Source organism: Emys orbicularis, chromosome 6 (assembly GCF_028017835.1).
Source record: "Emys orbicularis isolate rEmyOrb1 chromosome 6, rEmyOrb1.hap1, whole genome shotgun sequence".
NCBI classification, from domain to species: Eukaryota; Metazoa; Chordata; order Testudines; family Emydidae; genus Emys; species Emys orbicularis.
In genome coordinates, this window is record NC_088688.1 from 112636391 (window position 1) to 112655840 (window position 19450).

The 19450-nt window shown below is 39.1% G+C and overlaps 1 protein-coding gene across 1 annotated transcript in view; it reads left to right on the forward strand.

The window, feature by feature from the left end:
* BRD10 (bromodomain containing 10) overlaps window positions 1-16455 on the forward strand; it is a 78631-nt gene extending 62176 nt beyond the window's left edge. The window contains exons 6-8 of the mRNA XM_065406333.1: window positions 9446-9561; window positions 11091-11278; window positions 12154-16455. Of these exons, the coding sequence (XP_065262405.1) occupies window positions 9446-9561; window positions 11091-11278; window positions 12154-15809 (3960 nt within the window). The 3' untranslated portion in view covers window positions 15810-16455. The remainder of the gene's footprint in view (window positions 1-9445; window positions 9562-11090; window positions 11279-12153) is intronic.
* The last annotated feature ends 2995 nt before the right edge of the window (window positions 16456-19450 follow it).

Genomic DNA, 19450 nt, shown 5'->3' on the forward strand with positions numbered 1-19450 from the left:
AATCTGTAAAAATTGTCACACCCTTGAAACATTTTATTTTCACCTACGTCTAGACTCCGGCTTACTACAGCCAGCTTCTCACTGCCCTGCCACTTCTTCCTCTGTAATGGCTGTAATGTCTTGACTAATGTTATCTCTACTTTCTGGCCTCCCTGTGTCTGTACACCACTTCTCCCTCCTCCAGTCTTTCCATGGTAGTGTTGTCAAGGAACAAGAGTTTCAAAAATTGGAACCTAAAGCTAGGCGTGTAAATTTATATTTAGATACCTAGGAGTGGCCTGATTTTGAAAACTTCTGAGAACCTAGCATTTCCCATTGTAGGATCAGTGGGAAGCTATTGGATGCTTAGCACTTTGGAAAATGAGGTCATTTATAAGGGGCCTAAATATGAATGAATAAGTCAAATAATATGTTCCAGTTTTTGAAATCAAGTCCAAAATAATTTTCTTCTTCTTCTGCTCTGACTATATTTCCACCTATTTCCTCTTTCAAATTCCTTTCACAGGCCCATCAATTTCAAGATACTTGTCCCCACTTTCAAGGCTCTGTATATTTTTGCCCTTCAGTTTTTTCTTAAAACACCTGTAATGCCTCTTCCTTCCCTGTATTTAACCCAAGTTTTTTTCCTAACTGCTCCATTTGGCTCCTTCTCATACAGTTTTGTGTATTCTTTCATGCTTTCTCTTTGTTGGAGCAGCTTTCCAGTGAATATTTTCCAAGAGCCATCCTTCGGCAACTCTTGACTACCTACTTGTTCTCTGAACCATTCCAGCTGTAAAAGCCACACACTACTCTGGGTGTTCTGCATTTTAGTTTTCTGCATTGTATTGATTCATGCCTTTAGACTGTGAAATATTTATGATAGAGATGCTATTTGTTCAACTTGTTCTAAAGTGCCTTATATATCTGAAGGTATATCTTAATCTTCAAAAGTAGGTAAGGCAACATATCCAAACATCAGCAGTAGTTATAATTAAATATCTAACTTTTCTTTAAAATATTGGCATGAAAAGGTGTAGGGAAATGTTTGGTTATTAGCAGTTAAGAGGGTGGAAGATTCAACTAACTGGAAGGGAATTTAATTGTTAGTATCCATAAAGGAAAACCCTGTAAATCTTCAAGAGATGGCATATAGTATATGCTGTAATGTGTTGAGAATGAATGTTGGTATAAACCAGGAGCTTCTTTTGACAGAGAGCAACAAATGACTAGTCCTGTGTTGAAGAATCTTACTGTCTCAGGTTAGTTTATAACAGTGGTTCTCAACCAGGGGTCTGTAGAAGTCTTCCAGGGCGTACATCAACTCATCTAGATATTTGCCTAGTTTTACAACAAGCTACATAAAAAGCACTAGAAAAGTCCGTACAAACTAAAATTTCATATAGACAATGACTTGTTTATACTGCTCTATATACTATACACTGAAATGTAAATACAATATTTATATTCCAATTGATTTATTTTGTAATTATATGGTAAAAATGAGAAAGTAAGCAATTTTTCAGTGATAGTGTATTGTGACACTTTTTTGTATTTTGGTATTTGATTTTGTAAGCAAGTAGTTTTTAAGTGAGGTGAAACTTGGGGGTATGCAAGACAAATCAGATTCCTGAAAGGGATACAGGAGTAGGGAAAGGTTGAGAGCCATTGGTTTATAAAATTTACAGAGCTCATACTGAGACTAGAAAAAATGTCTGCTATTTTTGAATTACGCTTTCCCAAATTTTCTTTAAAAAATAAGATGCTATAAATTAACTAATGAAATGATAATTTATGTTTCCTTAAGGGAAAGTAGAACACTGCTGAATGGGCTGACCATATCTCTCTGATTAGGCTTATTGTAATAAAGACTAAACCACAAAATGAAGACATTATCAGCAGCTAGGAGTCTATTGCTAATTTGCTTTCATTTTGTGATGCCTCAGTATTTTGAAAACAGAAACAAGATTTCTTTATTTTCATTGATACTGTTTTTCAAGATCCATTTCTGAAAGAAAAGTGCTGATGTAATTGGTTGTATTTTGCATGATTCTGAAAGTGTATCAGCTTGTTTATCTTTCATGATAAAACATAATTGGCAGTAGTTGTTTAAGGGTTTAGTATAGCAAAGGTCTAATGCAACTGTTCTGAAACTGTGGGTTGGGACCCCAAAGTGGGTCGCGACCCTAATTTAATGGGGTTGCCAGGGCTGGTGTTAGACTTGCTGGGACCTGAGGCCGAAGCCAAAGCCCGAGTCCCACCGCCCGGGGCCAAAGCCCGACGGCTTCGGCATGGGGTGGCGGGGCTCAGGTTACGGGCCCCCTGACTGGGGTTGAAGCCTTAGGGCTCTCCCCCCCCCAGCCCTGGGTGACGGGGCTTGGGTGTTGCCCCCCCCACTCCCCCCCGCAGGGGGGATCAGGCTTTGACATCCCCCCCCCCCCCCCCCCCGGCCTGGCGGGGCTCAGGCAGGCTCAGGCTTCGGTCCTCCCTCCTGGGGTCGTGTAGCAATTTTTGTTGTCAGAAGTGGGTCATGGTGCAATGAAGTTTGAGAACCCCTTGACGTATAGTACTATCTTCACTGAGGAGAACACTGTTGAGGTTTGATAGTTCCAGATTGTCCAGCAATCGCTTTGTTGGTAGTTGTACTCTTCTCAGGATTCTGTTATGTGGAGAACGTTGTAACTAACCAGGTAAAATTGGGATGTGCCACTGATGAGGAAAAGAATAGTTAACCATTAGGTGAGGATCTACAGAAGTTTTTTATTGTAGTCTGGCACATTTGCCTGCTAAGAGAATACATGAGCGCTAAGAGAAACAAATTATTACTCATTTTGTATTAGAAATTAAGTCTTATTTTCTGTTAAAGGAAGTACTGTTAATAGTAGACAGCCACTGAAAGACTAGGCCTTATTTTTGGGAACAGCTTGGTTTTCTTGGATCTCCCTGCACATCTTGAAGTCCCAACCAGATATTTTTAAAGAAACATATTGAGCTGAAGTCTGATAATTTCCCTGCCAGTTCCATAGCCACAGAAGAAATTCTTAACTATATAATTGATGCAGAGATGTGCAATGAGTTTTTTAGAAGTTCTACTTTCTGAATATGAAAGACAGTTCACAGATTTTCATTTGTTTCCACTCCTGTTCCTCAGATGACAACTAAAGCCACATATTTTATACATAATTTTTATTTGGAAATTATGTTGCAGAAGTTAAAATGCATGTCATTGACCTGCAGCCACTTTTGTTGTTAACTGAAATGGAAGCACCTGTGTTTTATATTTTAAATGCCCCCATAAGGTTAAATCCTGCATTTTTAGTCACTCAGAACACCTATTGAATCCAGTGGGACTGAGTAAGAATTGTTGTAGGATTTCTCCCATAACTAAGGTAAGAAGGGCATTCAAAACATTCTGAACTTAAAAGTTACCAATTTTTGTTTTTAGGTGTCTGATGTCCAAAGCAGCTGCAGTTCACCAGCTCTCTCTCCGTGTAACATCACTAGAACACGCTAGACTGGTGATGTCACACATTCCACCGAACCCCGCTGCAGAATGGAGCAGGCCTATAAGGGTAAGGTAAGTTTTCTCCTTCCACCACCACCCTTTTTGACCACAATATTGCATGGTTTTATAAGATTCCTAATATTCTTTAGTTTATGTCCTGTAGGATATAAAATAAGAATTTTTAAAAATCTTATAAAACTGCATAATATTGTGGTTGTGTGTGTGTGTTTATTTAAAAAAATAAAAGTTTAGTCCTTACCCCCTGTATACATATCCTGGCTCCAGTCTGCTTTGGGGTTCCATGATGAGTATGCCATTATCAGACTAGTGTATGCTGGGGCATCACGGAGAGCGGAGTCAGCATTCCATGGCTGCTCTGGATGTCGGAAACCTAATTTTTTAAAAAAAAGGTAAGTTTTAAGTTCAGAATTTGTTGACTGTCTCTCTAACCTTCGTCATATGGGAATATTCAGCACATAATTCTAAATGATATTTTCCTTTGGTTAAATTTAGTTATAAGCCACCAATAAAGAGCACATTTTACACCTTTCTTTATACAAATTCTTGATCATTTGTTCAAAAGTCCAAATATCATAACTTATTGCTACCAGAACAAAAATACAAAATTTTTGCCACTGACTATAAATAGGAGTCACATTGGGGAGAAAAGCAGTGGTACTGGTACTCTCTTCCAGCTCTGCCCCCAGTTTAAAGCTCTGCCTACAACCCCAAAGTTGCTGGATATTTGTTTAATCAGTAGAGAAATAGTTAAGAATGTTGATTGTAAAGTGTTATAATCATGGTCTGCAGAAAGCTCAAGGAAACAAATTGTAAGAGGTCCCATTTCTCTTAAGAACAAATGTTGGACCTCTGCTCAAAAAGTGTTTGGGGGGAAAGGATCCTTACCCCTCCAGTACAGTGGCTTGATGTGGAGCATATCCACTTCCACTAATACAACCCACAGGATTTGGTAATGTTGAAACCCATATACATATCCCCCTCACTGAGGGAAGGAGTTGTGCATGGAATCATAAAGTGACAGATTTATTAGTCACTTCATGAAACCACTTCTGTAGAGTTCCCTGTGCAGCCAAACCCTCTTTCTTTGTGCAGTTGAATCATCATTGTTCCACTGCATTTGGCCCTTTCTGTGCCCAAGGAAGAAAAGCAGCATTTGGTTGTAACAGCCATTTTTCATTCCATTTGTCTGTAGATTCGGCACTGAATCCAGTCCCATTCAGAACATTGTCTTTGAGACAATAGGGACTAGAAATAATTATTTTTAAATGAAGGCTTAATTTCTATAGAAACTAGTGGGCCACCAAGGAATTGCTTATATAAGCGTAATACCATGAGCTGACCCAATCCGATCCCTGCCTTTAACTGTGAATTAGTTTTCTCTGTAATAAAGAATACAAGGCTATATATTCTATCATAGATGTGAAATAGAGTCCTGGTTATTTTGCACTTGTGTAGGAAGTAAAATACTGGGTTTTGTAATATACCTCAGAAAACGTATTTTCTATTTTCATTGTTTTTGACTAGTTTTATGTATGAAGTATGCTAGCAGATCATTTATTCCACAAAGGGTCTTCTCACAAATCTGTCCTGAAAGCTACATTGAACTGCACTGATAAAAAACCTGGTCCAGTAAAACAAATGGCCTTGCACCTTTTTTTCTTATCGACTGTGCTTTGAACATATGTGAGGAAAGAGTACTCTGCACATTCTGTTCTACTCATCGTTATGCATTAATACCAGTGGGTTTATCTTCAACAGCTATACTCCTGTATCCTGAGAAAAATGAACAGTTGGGATTCAAGAAGATAATTAGATTTCAAATAAGCCGTGATATTTTGTATCAGTCGCACAGAAATGATTGGGAAAACAAACAGAATGTGGAGTTGTCCAGAGATTTTAATCTGGATGACATGAATTTTCTTAAGAAATTGAATTTAGAATTTCTCATCTTGTTTTTTAAATTAGAGGAATGTGACCTCTACACATCTGATGTTCCCTCCTCAGGTGATTTTAATCTAATAAAAGCTCATAGTCCATTCTTACACTAAAGCCTATGCTTGTGCCAATTTGGTCAGCACATTATACAACTTTTTTACTTTAAAGTTTATTCAGTGGCCCAATACACCTAATATAAATTCTGCTTTCCCTGCCCAAATCAGAATATCAGTCATCTCTAGAGGTAAAAGAGTCTCAGAAAAATCCGTTTATTCCTTCAGTCTTTGTTCCACCCAAGCTACATTTCACATATTAATCCATCATCTTTATCTTCCTTTTATGTGTCTTAATTTGTGCTGAATTCAAGACATGTACAGTATCTCAATGTCCTGAAATCAGTCTCATTCTATTTAATTATTTTAATGTTTTGTTTTAGTGTTACCCATTTTATGTATTCCAATAGTAATATATAATATACAAATGCATTTATGTCTGTAATTCTCTATGTGGAATTTTAAATATACTCTTTAAAATGAAATAAATCTGCTCAAACTAATTGTTTTCTACTGTAAATAGTTCTATTGGCTACTCACACGAGTAATCAGTATCAGGATTCTAATTAGGCTATATTGCACTTATATAACTTTTTATTATAGTATCCATTGACAGTTTTTTACTTCAATATATAATATGTGCAGTGTGACCAACTTACACATGGGGGAATTAAAACACATAATTTCCTGACTTCTCTGTGTGTTAAATCTTAATCATAACTTGGCATTAATGTATAGCTTTTCATTCAAGTACCTTGTTTTTTGTAGTTTTAATTAAAGGATAAGCAATGAGTAGTCATTCATTCTGCTGTATAAAATGCAAATGATTGCACATCATAGTAAAAACAGTGGACTGTTTTCAAACCAGCTAGCAACCTGAATGATCATGCTGTGGACTGGGGGAAGTCTCCTGGGGATGGGTGGAAAGGAATCCTTCCAACAAGCCATGGAGACTACTGCAGACTCTTGAAGGGCTGTAACTTCAGGCCCTAATCCAACTCTTCTTGCAGCCACCTGACCCAAAATTCCATGCATTCTGGGGTACAGAAGCAGAGCTCTGCAGCAAACTAAGGGTGCAGATCAAATGTGGAGATGAGTTCCCACCAACTCCTCTCCCTGTTTTTGCAACAGAACCATGCCGTCTTTTCCTGTCTCAATATCATCTATGGCAAGAGCGAATCTAGGATTTGGCCCATTGAGTCCAGTTCATTCCTCTAGTACACTGAACTTAGTGGGGTGGCAAAAGTATGAGGACAGAGTCTGGATATTCAGACTCATTTTTATGACTATCTCAATAATTAAGCTCCTGTGGCGTGCGTGTGTGTGCGTGTGTGTATCTATATATAATACACACGCACGCCACAGGAGCTTAATTATTGAGATATATATATACACACACACACACACACACACACACACACACACCAGGACATGTATGCTTATATATAAAGTGCCCTGTAAATTGATAGTGTTATATTACTAATTGTACTATACATGCACGTTACTCTGTTTAACATGCATTCTTTATGGAGGATTATACAAACTAAGATTCAGTTTGGAAAGTAAAACCATTTTTGAGTTATCTGAGTGGAAAAATTAAGGCTGTCGATTAATCTCCATTAACTCGCGATTAACTCAAAAAATTAATCACAATTAATTGCAGTTTTAATCGCACTGTTAAACAATAGAATACCAATTGAAATTTATTAAATATTTTGGATGTTTTTCTACATTTTCATATATATTGTATTCTGTGTTGTAATTGAAATTAAAGTGTATATTTTTATTATAAATATTTGCACTGTAAAAATGATAAACAAAAGAAATAGTATTTTTCAGTTCACCTTATACAAGTACTGTAGTGCAATCGCTTTGTCGTGAAAGTGCAACTTACAAATGTAGATTTTTGTTGTTGTTACATAACTGCACTCAAAAACAAAACAATGTAAAACTTCAGAGCCTACAAGTCCACTCAGTCCTACTACTTGTTTAGCCAATTACTAAGACAAATAAGTTTGTTTACATTTATGGGAGATAATGTGGCCCTCTTCTTATTTAAAATGTCACCAGAAAGTGAGAACAGGTGTTCGCATGGCACTTTTGTAGCTGGCATTGCAAGGTAAATACGTGCCAGATATGCTAAACATTCGTATGCCCCTTCATGCTTCGGCCACCATTCCAGAGGACATGCTTCCATGATGACGCTCGTTAAAAAAATTATGTGTTAATTAAATTTGTGACTGAACTCCTTGGGAGAGAACTGTATGTTCCCTGCTCCATTTTCCCCGCATTCTGCCATATATTTTATGTTATAGCAGTCTCGGATGATGACCCAGTATATGTTGTTCGTTTTAAGAACACTTTCACTGCAGATTTGACAAAATGCAAATAAGGTACCAATGTGAGATTTCTAAAGATAGCTACAGCACTCAATGCAAGGTTTAAGAATCTGAAGTGCCTTCCAAAGTCTGAGAGGGACGAGGTGTGGCGCATGCTTTCAGAAGTCTTAAAAGCGCAAAACTCCGATGCTGAAACTCCAGAACCTGAACCAAAATCAACCTGCTGGTGGCATCTGACTCAGATAATGAAAATGAACATGCGTCAGTCCGCACTGCTTTGGATTGTTATCGAGCTGAACCCATCATCAGCATGGACATATGTCCCCTGGAATGGTGGTTGAAGCATGAAGGGTCATACCAATCTTTGGCGCATCTGGCACTTAAATATTTTGCGACGTCGTCTACAACAGTGCTATGCGAATGCCTGTTCTCACTTTCAGGTGACGTTGTAAACAAGAAGCGGGCAGTATTATCTCTTGAAAATGTAAACAAACTTGTTTGTCTGAGCGATTGGCTGAACAAGAAGTAGGGCTGAGTGGACTTGCAGGCTCTAAAATTTTACATTGTTTTATTTTTGAATGCAGTTTTTTTGTACATGATTCTACATTTGTAAGTTCAACTTTCATGATAAAGAGATTGCACTATAGTACTTGTATTAGGTGAATTGAAAAATACGATTTCTTTTGTTTTTTACAATGCAAATACTTGTAATCAAAATTAAATATTAAGTGAGCACTGTACATTTTGTATTCTGTATTGTAATTGAAATCAGTATATTTGAAAATGTAGAAAACATCCAAAAATATTTAAATAAATGGTATGCTATTGTTTAACAGTGAGATTAATCCTGATTAATGTTTTTAATTGCACGATTAATCATGATTAATATTTTTAATTGCTTGACAGCCCTAGAAAAAATCTGTCACAAAAAGAAAGCGCTCCTCCTTCTATTTTCTGATAACTCAGATATAGCCCAGGTATAGAACTTTCCCAAGAAACTCACCTTTGGATAAAATACAATTGTAAGACACTTCAGCCCCAAAAGTAATTTTCTGGGAAGTTTATAATCTGAAAAATTATAAGATATCTTTTCTTTTTGTAAAGTGTCTATATAAATCTGATAATTCATAAAATATGTACCTTTAATTAAAAATAGTGTTTAGTTTGCTGTAATACAAGATTAGGGCCTAAAATTGTAAACATTTACACATGAAACTTTACACATTTGAGTAGTCCCTTTGAGCTCAATAGGACTACCTCACATGTTTAAAGTTACTCATAGAAGTAAAGTTAAGCACATGTCTAAACGTTTGCAGGATTGGACCTTAGTCCCAGTTTTCAGCACCCTGAAAAGGTAAACATTTCAGTAAGAGACCTTTATGAGGATTTTGTTTCTGGGTTTGTTTTCAATAAAAGTATTCTGAATAAGATTAGCGTTTGCCTTACTAAAACTGAGACTGGACTGCATTGATAAAGTCAAATGTATTATATATTTAGTTTTGTATTTTCTTTTTTATATGTTGCACGGAAGTACACTGACATTGGTGTCAGACTAATATATTTATTAGATGCAGCTATAATGCAATAATAAAGAAATGTTTTTATGTTTGCAGGGAAGATGGTACCATCGGAAACAAGCAGTAAAGGAATTGCATTGTACTTTGGTACGACTGCTAAATGAATTGTTACCATGGGAACCAAAACTAATGAAGGCTTTTCAGAGAAACAGGTAAATGAGAGACCCTTTGGAACAATGTCAGAGAGATGAACAAAACACAAAAGTTACATTTTTTAAAGTAATAATTGATGTTAAAATCCTGGTGACAACAATCCTTCAAGGCTATGTGTGAGGTATAGACAGTATTTTAGTTTAAAGAGCTATATGTTTTTATGTTATGCAGGAGTGCTAACAACTCCATAGATATGATTGAGCAGAGCTTTTTGTCTAACAACTGATTTTTTAAAATGCCCTAAAATCCCCATGCATACTCAGATTGTTTTTAGAATTATTATGCCAAGCCAATGCCCAGAGTAGAGTTAATTATGGAAATTTGGATTCCTTCGGTCCCATGGGTCCTGAGATACAACACCTTTAACTGAATAAAATTTTCCTGTTCTTACAAATTTTTTGCACCCACTTGTGGTTCAAACTTTGGCACTGATTTGCACGAAACTGAGATTACCTGATTGGACTGACCTCAGCTGGTGTCAGATTTGACCTCAACCGCAGACCAGCACCAAGCTCCACATCAAGGGAGCTGTATTTAAAATGTTGTTAATAGGTCTTTCTAGCTCTGTATATTACACCTGACCACTTTACCTGTTCTAGACAAATCTCCAAAGACTTGCTAGTTGTTAACACCTTGTACTAAGGATTCCCTCTCAGTCATCATCTTCAGTTACCAATATCTTATCCTTCTGGTTCACTTTGATATATTCCAACAAACTGTAGAACTTCTCAGAGCAGAAGTGCAGAACAGAGGACAAAGAGTGCCTGGTAGTGTGTGAATGCTAGAACAAATGTGGAATTCTGGTGGGCGCTGAGAATATGTAAAATTGTATTAAAATGGGGTGAAGCACTCTTATGGTCCCATCTTCTTTACATACCTAGTGGAATATCAGGCACTGGAGGTAAATAGCAACTGATGTAGCAACCCTGAGACAAGACATTTTAAAAATTCTTTCAGGCATTCTTAGATTTTTAGAGCCAAGAGGAAATTATGATCATCTAATTGGATCTAGTATATAACACAGACCAAAAGCAGAGATCCCCGATTTCTCTAGCTGGAGCTGTACCTCAACTCAGATGTCAAGGTGAGCTCGGGGAACTTGCTGCAACTGATTCCTGAACCAATACAGCTGCACCTAAAACAGTGAGGGTCTCTGAGAGTGTATGAAGAGGAATGATGGCATAGAATAGTGTTGGATACAACACAAAAAATGGCAGATACTGTTAGCAATAGGTCAGAGTTGATTTGGTCCCAGTAACTATTGCCAGCTCCAGGGGGACAGAATTTTGGTTGTGGCAAGAGGAGAGATGTTACCGTAGCTCCGTATTTCCTGGTTTTCAGAGGGTTAAGTTTAGTCACTGTGGTCAGTTGGGAAGGGCACAAGCCTGTGCTAGGGAATCTTAACTATGTTAATGAAGTTTTTGGGCAGTAAGTATAGGTACAAGTATGAACAGTTAAGTATTTTCTTAATAAAATATTTTAAAATAGATTGCAGAAGTTAGTCATTATGTCTGACATTCTGTTCAAGGTCTCGACTGAAGAAGGACTATGATGATTTCAAAAGACAGCCAGACCATGATAAATTTACCAGAGAACTATGGAGTAATGAAGAAGGTGAAGTTGATAATGGAAAAGAATCTTTCAATGCAGTAGCCAGTAAATCTTCAGAAGCTGCAGAGCATCTGGAGATCCTGCAAAAAGATCACTCAGAGTTTGGTAAGCACTTAGCTGGGATTTAGTGACCATGTGGATGTGCTACAAGGCCTACAGTTTTCCTGTGTTTGGTGTTGTGGTTTTTTGTTTGTTGTAGCTGTGTATTACATGTTATTTTTACTATAGTGAATTATATTGGTCTAGATTCTGTGCTGACCTCCTTGGAAGCATAGCTGAGAGAAAGGATGGGCAAAAGTGGCTTTGTGCTACCTTTGTGCCCTCTGGATTCTGGCCTGTGGTGGGTGGCTGAAATGGTACCCAACGTGAATTAGATCTTAGAACTGACAGCATCTGCTACAGGACTGTCTATGGATAGTTCGATACTGCAAATTCCTGTTGCCCTCAGTGTACCCTCCTACTCCTGATCAATCCCTAGTATTTTCTCTGTGCTCTTTTAATAGTTGGGATGAATTGGGATGAAAGGCAGTGAAGCCATAACTGTCTATTGGTTTTGTATAAAAACTTCTGGATTTCTTTTTTTAATTCCTGAATTTTCTTTAAATTAAAGTATTGTAACATCAAATCCTGGAAACTATGCTATCACTTAGAATGCAAAGGTTGTAGTTTGATGAATTCATAAATACAAATGTGGGACTTAATGATTTTTTAAATGAAATTCTGTGCCTGCTCAATTGGATTTTAAATGTAAATTGGCTGGAGCCTAAGTTATTATGGTTTTTTTAAAATTGTTTAAGCACGTAGGTAATGAGATGATTAATACTGTCATCCCATCAGAAACTATTCTTGACATGACAGCATGCTTATTAACTACTGCATTGCTTTTAGCTAAACACTAATAAACTATCATATAGCTGTGTCAGTTGCAAACATTCAACTTGTGATATATTTACAATTACTTGTTTTAATTCTTTCTGCAGATGAAATGAAACTGCTAGAAATGGATTTTCCTGCAGGAAGGAGCAGGCTACTGAAGAAAGAATTGACTTCTAAAGAAATACAGAAGACACTGCCCAAATCTATTAAACGTCAGTCCAAGCAAAATAGTTACCTGGATGATAGCACAAAAGACCTTTCACCAAGGAAGAAAGCTAAATTAAGCACAAATGAGGCTACAGTCCAGATTGCAGAAAGTGAGATGCACACTAACAGTTGTTTGAGTGAACTGAAACAAAGCGAGCTATCACCTCTAGAATCATTTGCCCTGACAGATTCTGCAACGTCAGTATCTAGCTTTCTGAAAGAGACCAAACCCATCCAGGCTTTGCTTGCTAAGAATATTGGGAACAAAGTGACCTTAACAAATCAGCTGACAACCCCTATGGGTATGGACATATTTGCTTCTGAAAAGGCAGTTACGTCACCTGTGGAGTCATCCCCACTAAAGCCAGCATTGCCCTGCGAGACCAATTCAAATAGTCCTTTACAAATGGTATACAAAATGTCAAGTGGCCGTTGTGTACCAATAGATGTCCATAACAGCTCAGTGAAGATTCAAATGCAGCCTGTGATTGACCCTAAAACAGGAGAAAAAGTCATGCAGCAAGTTCTTATTTTACCCCAAAATTTTCTCATACAACACAAAGAAGGAAAAGCCGTGGCAAAGCTGCACTGTACATCTTTTCCACAGGCAGCACATGTTAATGATTCTTTAGCACCTGTTCTTGTAAATCCAACTGTAAATGCTACCACTCAACTGTCTTGTACAGTTTTTAACAAGAGTGTTACACATTTGTCACAAGTGACTAATCCAGTGAACAGACCACAACCTTTGTCCTCTGTAACTGCAACAAGTAACTTACAAGCATCAGCAGTTAAAATGAGCCAAAGTGAAGCTGGCAAAATGAAGACTTCAGTTTCACCTGCCACAGTCTCTGTACCTTTACCTTCATCCACTGTTTCCACATTAGGTAAGCCTTTGGCATCAGCAACAACACTAAGTGGATCTGCAAATACTACTTGTTCCATTCACAGTGTAGCACCACAGCAGACTAGTGACTCCTGTGAAGCTAAACAGGAGCTTAAAACGGTGTGTATAAGAGAATCGCAGTCCATTCTTGTCACAACACGAGGGGGGAACACTGGAATTGTTAAAGTACAGACAAACCCAGACCAGATTTCACCTAATACTTTATCTCCAAATTCAGTTTTCACGTATGCACCTCAGCTTCAGGCATTTTTGGTTCCAAAATCCACTGCGTTGTCAACCTCTACTTTTTCATCTGTGGTGACAGCCGCATCTAGTCTCCCACTGTTTGGTCAGTCTTTTGTTTCTGGGTTTGCCCCCTCAACAACATCTTCTGTTACCATTCCAGCCATTCCTGCAGACTTAAACCAGATAATAGGGAAAAATCTCAAATTTCCATTAGGGCAGCTTCCCACTAGTGGCAGTTTGGATCAAGTAATAGAGAAAACTCAAGAAGTATCATCTCCTACTTTCTTGTCCTCCATTTCATCAACTAGCACTTTGGTGCCAGCAACTCCAAACAGTTCTGTTAATGTAGTTAGCATTTCTTCAGGAAATATTGAACAAAGGAGCACAGGCATTACCCAGACTCCTTCAACACAGCAACAAGTTGATATTAAAACCAAAAAATATCCTGTTACGCAAGCTGAGACTGCTACAGCAACAAATGGAGATGTGATCCGTGGTACTCCGATTCAAAAACTTATGTTGGTCACAAATCCACCTATTCTTTCTCCTTGTGGAGCTACAGGAGTAAATATAATACCTGCTCCAACATCCACTGGTGTTACTGCCCAAAAATTAGTTTTCATTAATACTCCAATTCCCAGTAGCCCATCAAACACCAGTCTAGTTGCAGAATCATTCAAACAGGCCCTGCCTTCCTCCATAGGCAAAACATACGTTAACACCCCAGAACAACCTCAGTTACTTCTAATTCCATCTACAATGGGGGCACCAGTAAAAGTAAGTTCATCACCTACTGTGTCTCAAGTAAAAGATGTTAAAATTGGACTAAACATAGGTCAAGCCATTGTAAATACCACAGGCAATGCACAGCATGTTCCACCAATTAACATATTGAAGTCTGCAGCCCCCAAAGGAACAGATGACATAAACAGCAAGGGTTTTATTTTGCCTTTGTCAACAAGTGGTAGTTTGGTTCCAGGATGTTCAGGTTTTGTGAGTCAAAGTATTACATCTGTTAATGAATCTATAGGTGTTGCAACAAAAGCAGCAAAAGCTTTTACAGCAACAACAGCAAATGCATGTTTAGATTCTGTTTCAGTGACACCAAGTGGGACTTCTATTGGCACGCGACCCTCTGTTTTGGTTAGTGGAAATGACGCTTCTTCAAGAATAAGGCCAGTTTTAACTAATCGACTATGTACATCAAATATTGGAAATACTATGGCCATATCAACTGTGAAAACAGGACATCTTGCGTCATCTGTTCTTATTTCAACTACACAACCAAGAGTATCTTCTCAAAGTGTATCATCTGCTTTACAGTTTCCAGTTACCTTGCCTGGACCTGTGGCAGCCTCCACTAAAGGCATTCAAACCGTTCCTCGCTTGACAGCAGTTCCAGCTGCTGCACAGTGTCTGCCCCTTCCAAAAGGACAGCCCCCCACACTGGTAAAATTTCAGTCACCAGGAATTTCAGCTGCAGTGCCAACTAATGCAAACTTTCACAAACCTCAAAATGTATTGCCATCTGCTTCACCAAATACAGGTAAAATAATTAGTTTTTCCAACTTTGCTTCTCTCCCATGCCAGCAGATACCTCCTAGTTTAGCAAAACCAGCTCATGCTTACTCTTGTGCTCCAGGTGCCTCTGTCATTCAGACTGCTGCCGCTTCACCGACTGTAACTAGCCAGGCAATGGGTCAGTTGAATGAAACTTGTATTCAACAGAAAATAGTTATTAACACCTGTACGCCTTTGGCACCTGGAACTCACATCATGATTAATGGCACTCGATTTATTGTTCCACCGCAAGGCCTTGGAGCAGGCAGCCATGTTCTTCTCATCTCTGCTAATCCAAAACATGGGCCTCCTCTACTTAACAATGGCCAAGGGGCTCGAGGTGTACCATTTGTTAATCATATTCCCCAGAACATCACACTAGCACCAAGTAATTCATTAAGTTGGCAGACATCAAAACATCCTCTGAAAAGCTCTACAAAAATTGTGAACTCTCTTGGGACAGCAAACACTCTGCCTATCGTACATGCAACACCACAGATAGTAAACACTGCTGCTAAATCATGCGCTCCACCCTCTACAACAACACTGTCTGTGTCTTCAGTGATAAAACCTCCAGTTAATGTTTTAGCTAAAACTTCTTTGGTTCCTGCCATAAATGCTGGTAACTCTCAGTTACCAAGTAGCACTTCAGTATTTCACTTGGATACATCTATCAAGAAACTGTTGGTCAGCCCAGAAGGAGCCATTTTGAATGCTATAAATACTCCAGCATCAAAGGTGGTTTCTTCTCTGTCTTCATCCCTGTCACCAGTTGCAGTGTCCAAAAGCATAAATGCTACTAGTGTCTTCCCTGCTTTTCAGTCATCTGGCCTAGGTAAATCTGACAAAGCCGCCTCCTGAATTTGGAGTGAGCGAGCCAATTTCACATGTTTGGGGCATTCTTTGGACTTTGGAAATCATTATAACTGTTGAACATTTTTTACACTGTTTGAAACATACTTTAAATAGTTGATTTCTTTAAACTACTTTGTATTAGATTGCAGCTGTTTTCAGTTTCCTTGTGGGAGATGTGAGAGGATCTGTTTGATTTCCCTCTAAGCTAAGCTTTCAAAGGGTTATTTAATAAAATGGTCAAAATGACCAACTTGTTAATATAAAATGTTAAAAGTGTAAAATTTGATTTTAGTTTAAAGGAATCTAGCATTTTGCACATTTACATTGACATGTTTCATTTTACGATTTGAACCATTAGGCGGCATGTTTATAACAATATGTGTCTTTTTTTATTTTTGTCAAATCTTATTTTTGTTTGATTTGTTTCTGTAAAAAATATATTTATGCATTGTAAAAATCCAGTCCATGGTGTAAAATTGTACATATTCCTGATCCTTAACAATCTGTACTAAACTATATGTACAAAGAACTATGCTGTCTTATTTATGTTTTGTTTACATAATGTATAGTTTTTTAAGTATTTTAGTAATTTTGGACCAGTGTACTGTTAAGCAACAATGCAGAAGAATCTGCGTGTAATAAATCAAGTTGCTGTACTGCTTTGTTTTGACAATATTTTAAGACTGTATCTATTGCATCGTGGGAGATTGAATTTATACATGCACCTCTTTCCAGTGTGCATGCATTAATACAGAAAAATCTTGCAGTGTGGAACTTTGCCAAAAAGAATTATTTAAGCCACAAAGCTTTGAGCTGTGATTTGCATTACATATATGATTTCAATAATTAGGAACAGGTTTCCTGTTTACAGATTTCATATTTCAAAGAAACTCTCATTATTAAGGCTGAGTGTCTTTCACGGAGGTCATAGAAGTCACTGATTCTGTGACTTTCCAGGACCTCTATGACTTCCGCAGCTGGTGTGGCTGACCCCAGGGCTGCCCAAGCAGCTGGGGTGGCCCTGGGACCAGCGGCACCGGCCGCTACTCTGGCAGCCCCAGGCAACTGGTCCCGGGTGCTGCCCCAGAGCAGTGGTCTAGGAGGAGCACCGCCGCCCTGGGCCGCCCTCGCCCGGAGCAGCAGTGGCAGTGCTCCAGGCTGCCCCCTGCCTGGAGGTGCAGAGGCGATGGCGGGGCCCTAAGCCACCCCCCACCCAGGGGAGCAGCAGTGGCGGGGCCCCGGGCCACCTCCTGCCCAGGGGAGCAGCAGTGGCAGGGCCACTGGCTGCCCCGCCCCAGGATCAGCAGCTCAGCAGGGTCCTGGGCCGCTCCCCCCCCCCACAGGAGCAGCAGCGACGGCTGGAGCATCGCCCCCCCCACCCCACCCCCAGCAGCCCCCTCCTCCCCAGCACCTAAGATTTAGTGACTGATTTAGCACCTGTGACCTATCTGTGACTTTTACTAAAAATACGCGTGACTAAATCATAGTCTTACTCATTATGAAGTGATTTTTGACCTTTTGCTTTCTGTCTTTGATGTTGCGGAAGAAATCATTTTCATTACTTTCAAAATGGTGTTTCTGTCAAATCTTTTCTTTCATGTGTTTATGATGAACTATTTTTTTCCTGTTTCCTATAGCAGATTCATATTTTTTTGTATGTATATGAATATTTATCAGTATGCTGGACGGGGGGGAACCCAACAACACATAAATGTAACTTTTACTAATGTAATTTTGATATAGGCTTCCGCATGTTTAGTTATTTGGACATGCAAATATATGACCATCTAGTATCCACAGTCTTTGCTGAGATAACATCTGCTGCCATCAAATGAAGTTCTGCACAAGGAACATGGATAGAATATAACTCTCATGGATTTTTGTTTCTGCTTGGGCTGGGGCTCCACCGATCCAGATCCAGTGGACTGCTTCTCCTTCCCATGTATCGCCATATAGCCATCCAGTCACAATCAAGAATACTCAGTGAGTTCCTGTGTCACTTCCATTAGATCAGTTTTTTCCTCTTCTTCTGAAAATAACGGGCATGGGTACAGTAAAGCTCTTCAAGCAAGGTTGTGGCAACTGCTCTAGTAAACAGAAGAAGAAGGAGCTCCAGCTGTGGATCAGGGATGATCAATTCATCAGGTGATGCCTTCTGTGCCTCCTGTTGCCTGGACCCCTTCATGCTCCTGGAGAAGAGGTCTCTTGAGTGCTCCAGCTCTGGGCAGACACGTCAGCCTCCACGAGATGCCCTTCTGATAACAAGGTGTCAGGTATGATTACATTAGGGAAGCCTTTTCGTTCTTCTCACTTTGGACTCCTCTTTAATCTGTTTCTTGAATTTGACCTTCAGATCAGAAAAGAAGTCCCCTCTCCCAAATTCAAGGTGCTTTTCTGCCTTTCTCCCTAGCATTGTGTGGATCTCATTCCAATGCATTTGGCTTCTTTTACCATCATCTTCCCTCAAAAATTTTTAGCAAACACAAGCTGGTTCACCACAATTCCTTGGACTCCCTCCTTCCTTCTGACCAAAGATGCCACTGGCTGAACGAGAGCTATATAAAATACATATTTCTTGATATGCTAATCACCATATTTATTTAGATAGCTAAATCCCAGAAGGTCAGCCCTTCTTTTTTCATTTACCCAGGGTCCTTTCCATTTCCATTCAAAAGGGAAATATGCTGACCAGACAGGCAATTTGCTTTTGGGGTCTTTCAAATCCTCCTTTAAGCTGTTTGTATAACTTGGGGATGTCTGTTTGGGGGAGGACGGTGGGGGACCCAAAGCCTACCAGAAAAGTACATGTTTGGCTCTACTATGAAAAGTGACTGTAAAAATGTCATATTACCTACACAGTAGATCTGCTTCATCTCTGTATTCAGTTATATCTGCTGACATGGATGAGAGAAACACACTTTTACTGCTTTTTTACACCCATTAGCCTTGCCGTTATCACACCTATTCCTTCTTTTGCAAAGAATGCAGGTGGACTCTTAAGATCCCAGGCTGAGTCTGTAAACAGCATATTGGATTAAGAAATTGAGTGATAATAAACAGGGAAACCCCTTATGCCATTTTTAAGATTCATTTTTCAGAGCAGAACCACTTTAAAACCATTCAGGCAATCATACAGGAATCCTGGGGAAAGTTTCACATTAGACCCTGCCTAAGCCGTCGTCAGTCTAAATTTGGCTGGAACTGTTCTAAATTTTACAGTCCTGTCCTGGGTGTTTGTGGCAACTAGGCTTTGATCTAGTGCCCATTGAAGGGAGTGGAAAGACTCCTCTTAACATTAGTGAGAGTTTGATTAGGCCTTTATCAAACAGGGAAGGAGTGTTTGTCCATAAACTCTCACCTGTAGAAGGGGAGTTACTTTAGAATATGTTAAAAGTTGAATTTTCACCATCTATGAGACTCTCTCAGCATGATGCTGAATACCCTCACGTATTTCTCTTAAACCCCTAAGAAATATCTCAGCTCCTGTAACGATGCGGTTCTGGTGGGACCCAATGGAGAGCGCCAATTCAGGACAAATCGCTTAAAGCAGGGCAGTTACAGCCCTAGGCTGGGGTTTTTCCACCTCTAAGGCAAACCAAAGCAGCCAGACAAAGAGGACTTTGGTCTCACCCCACTGGCTAACCACG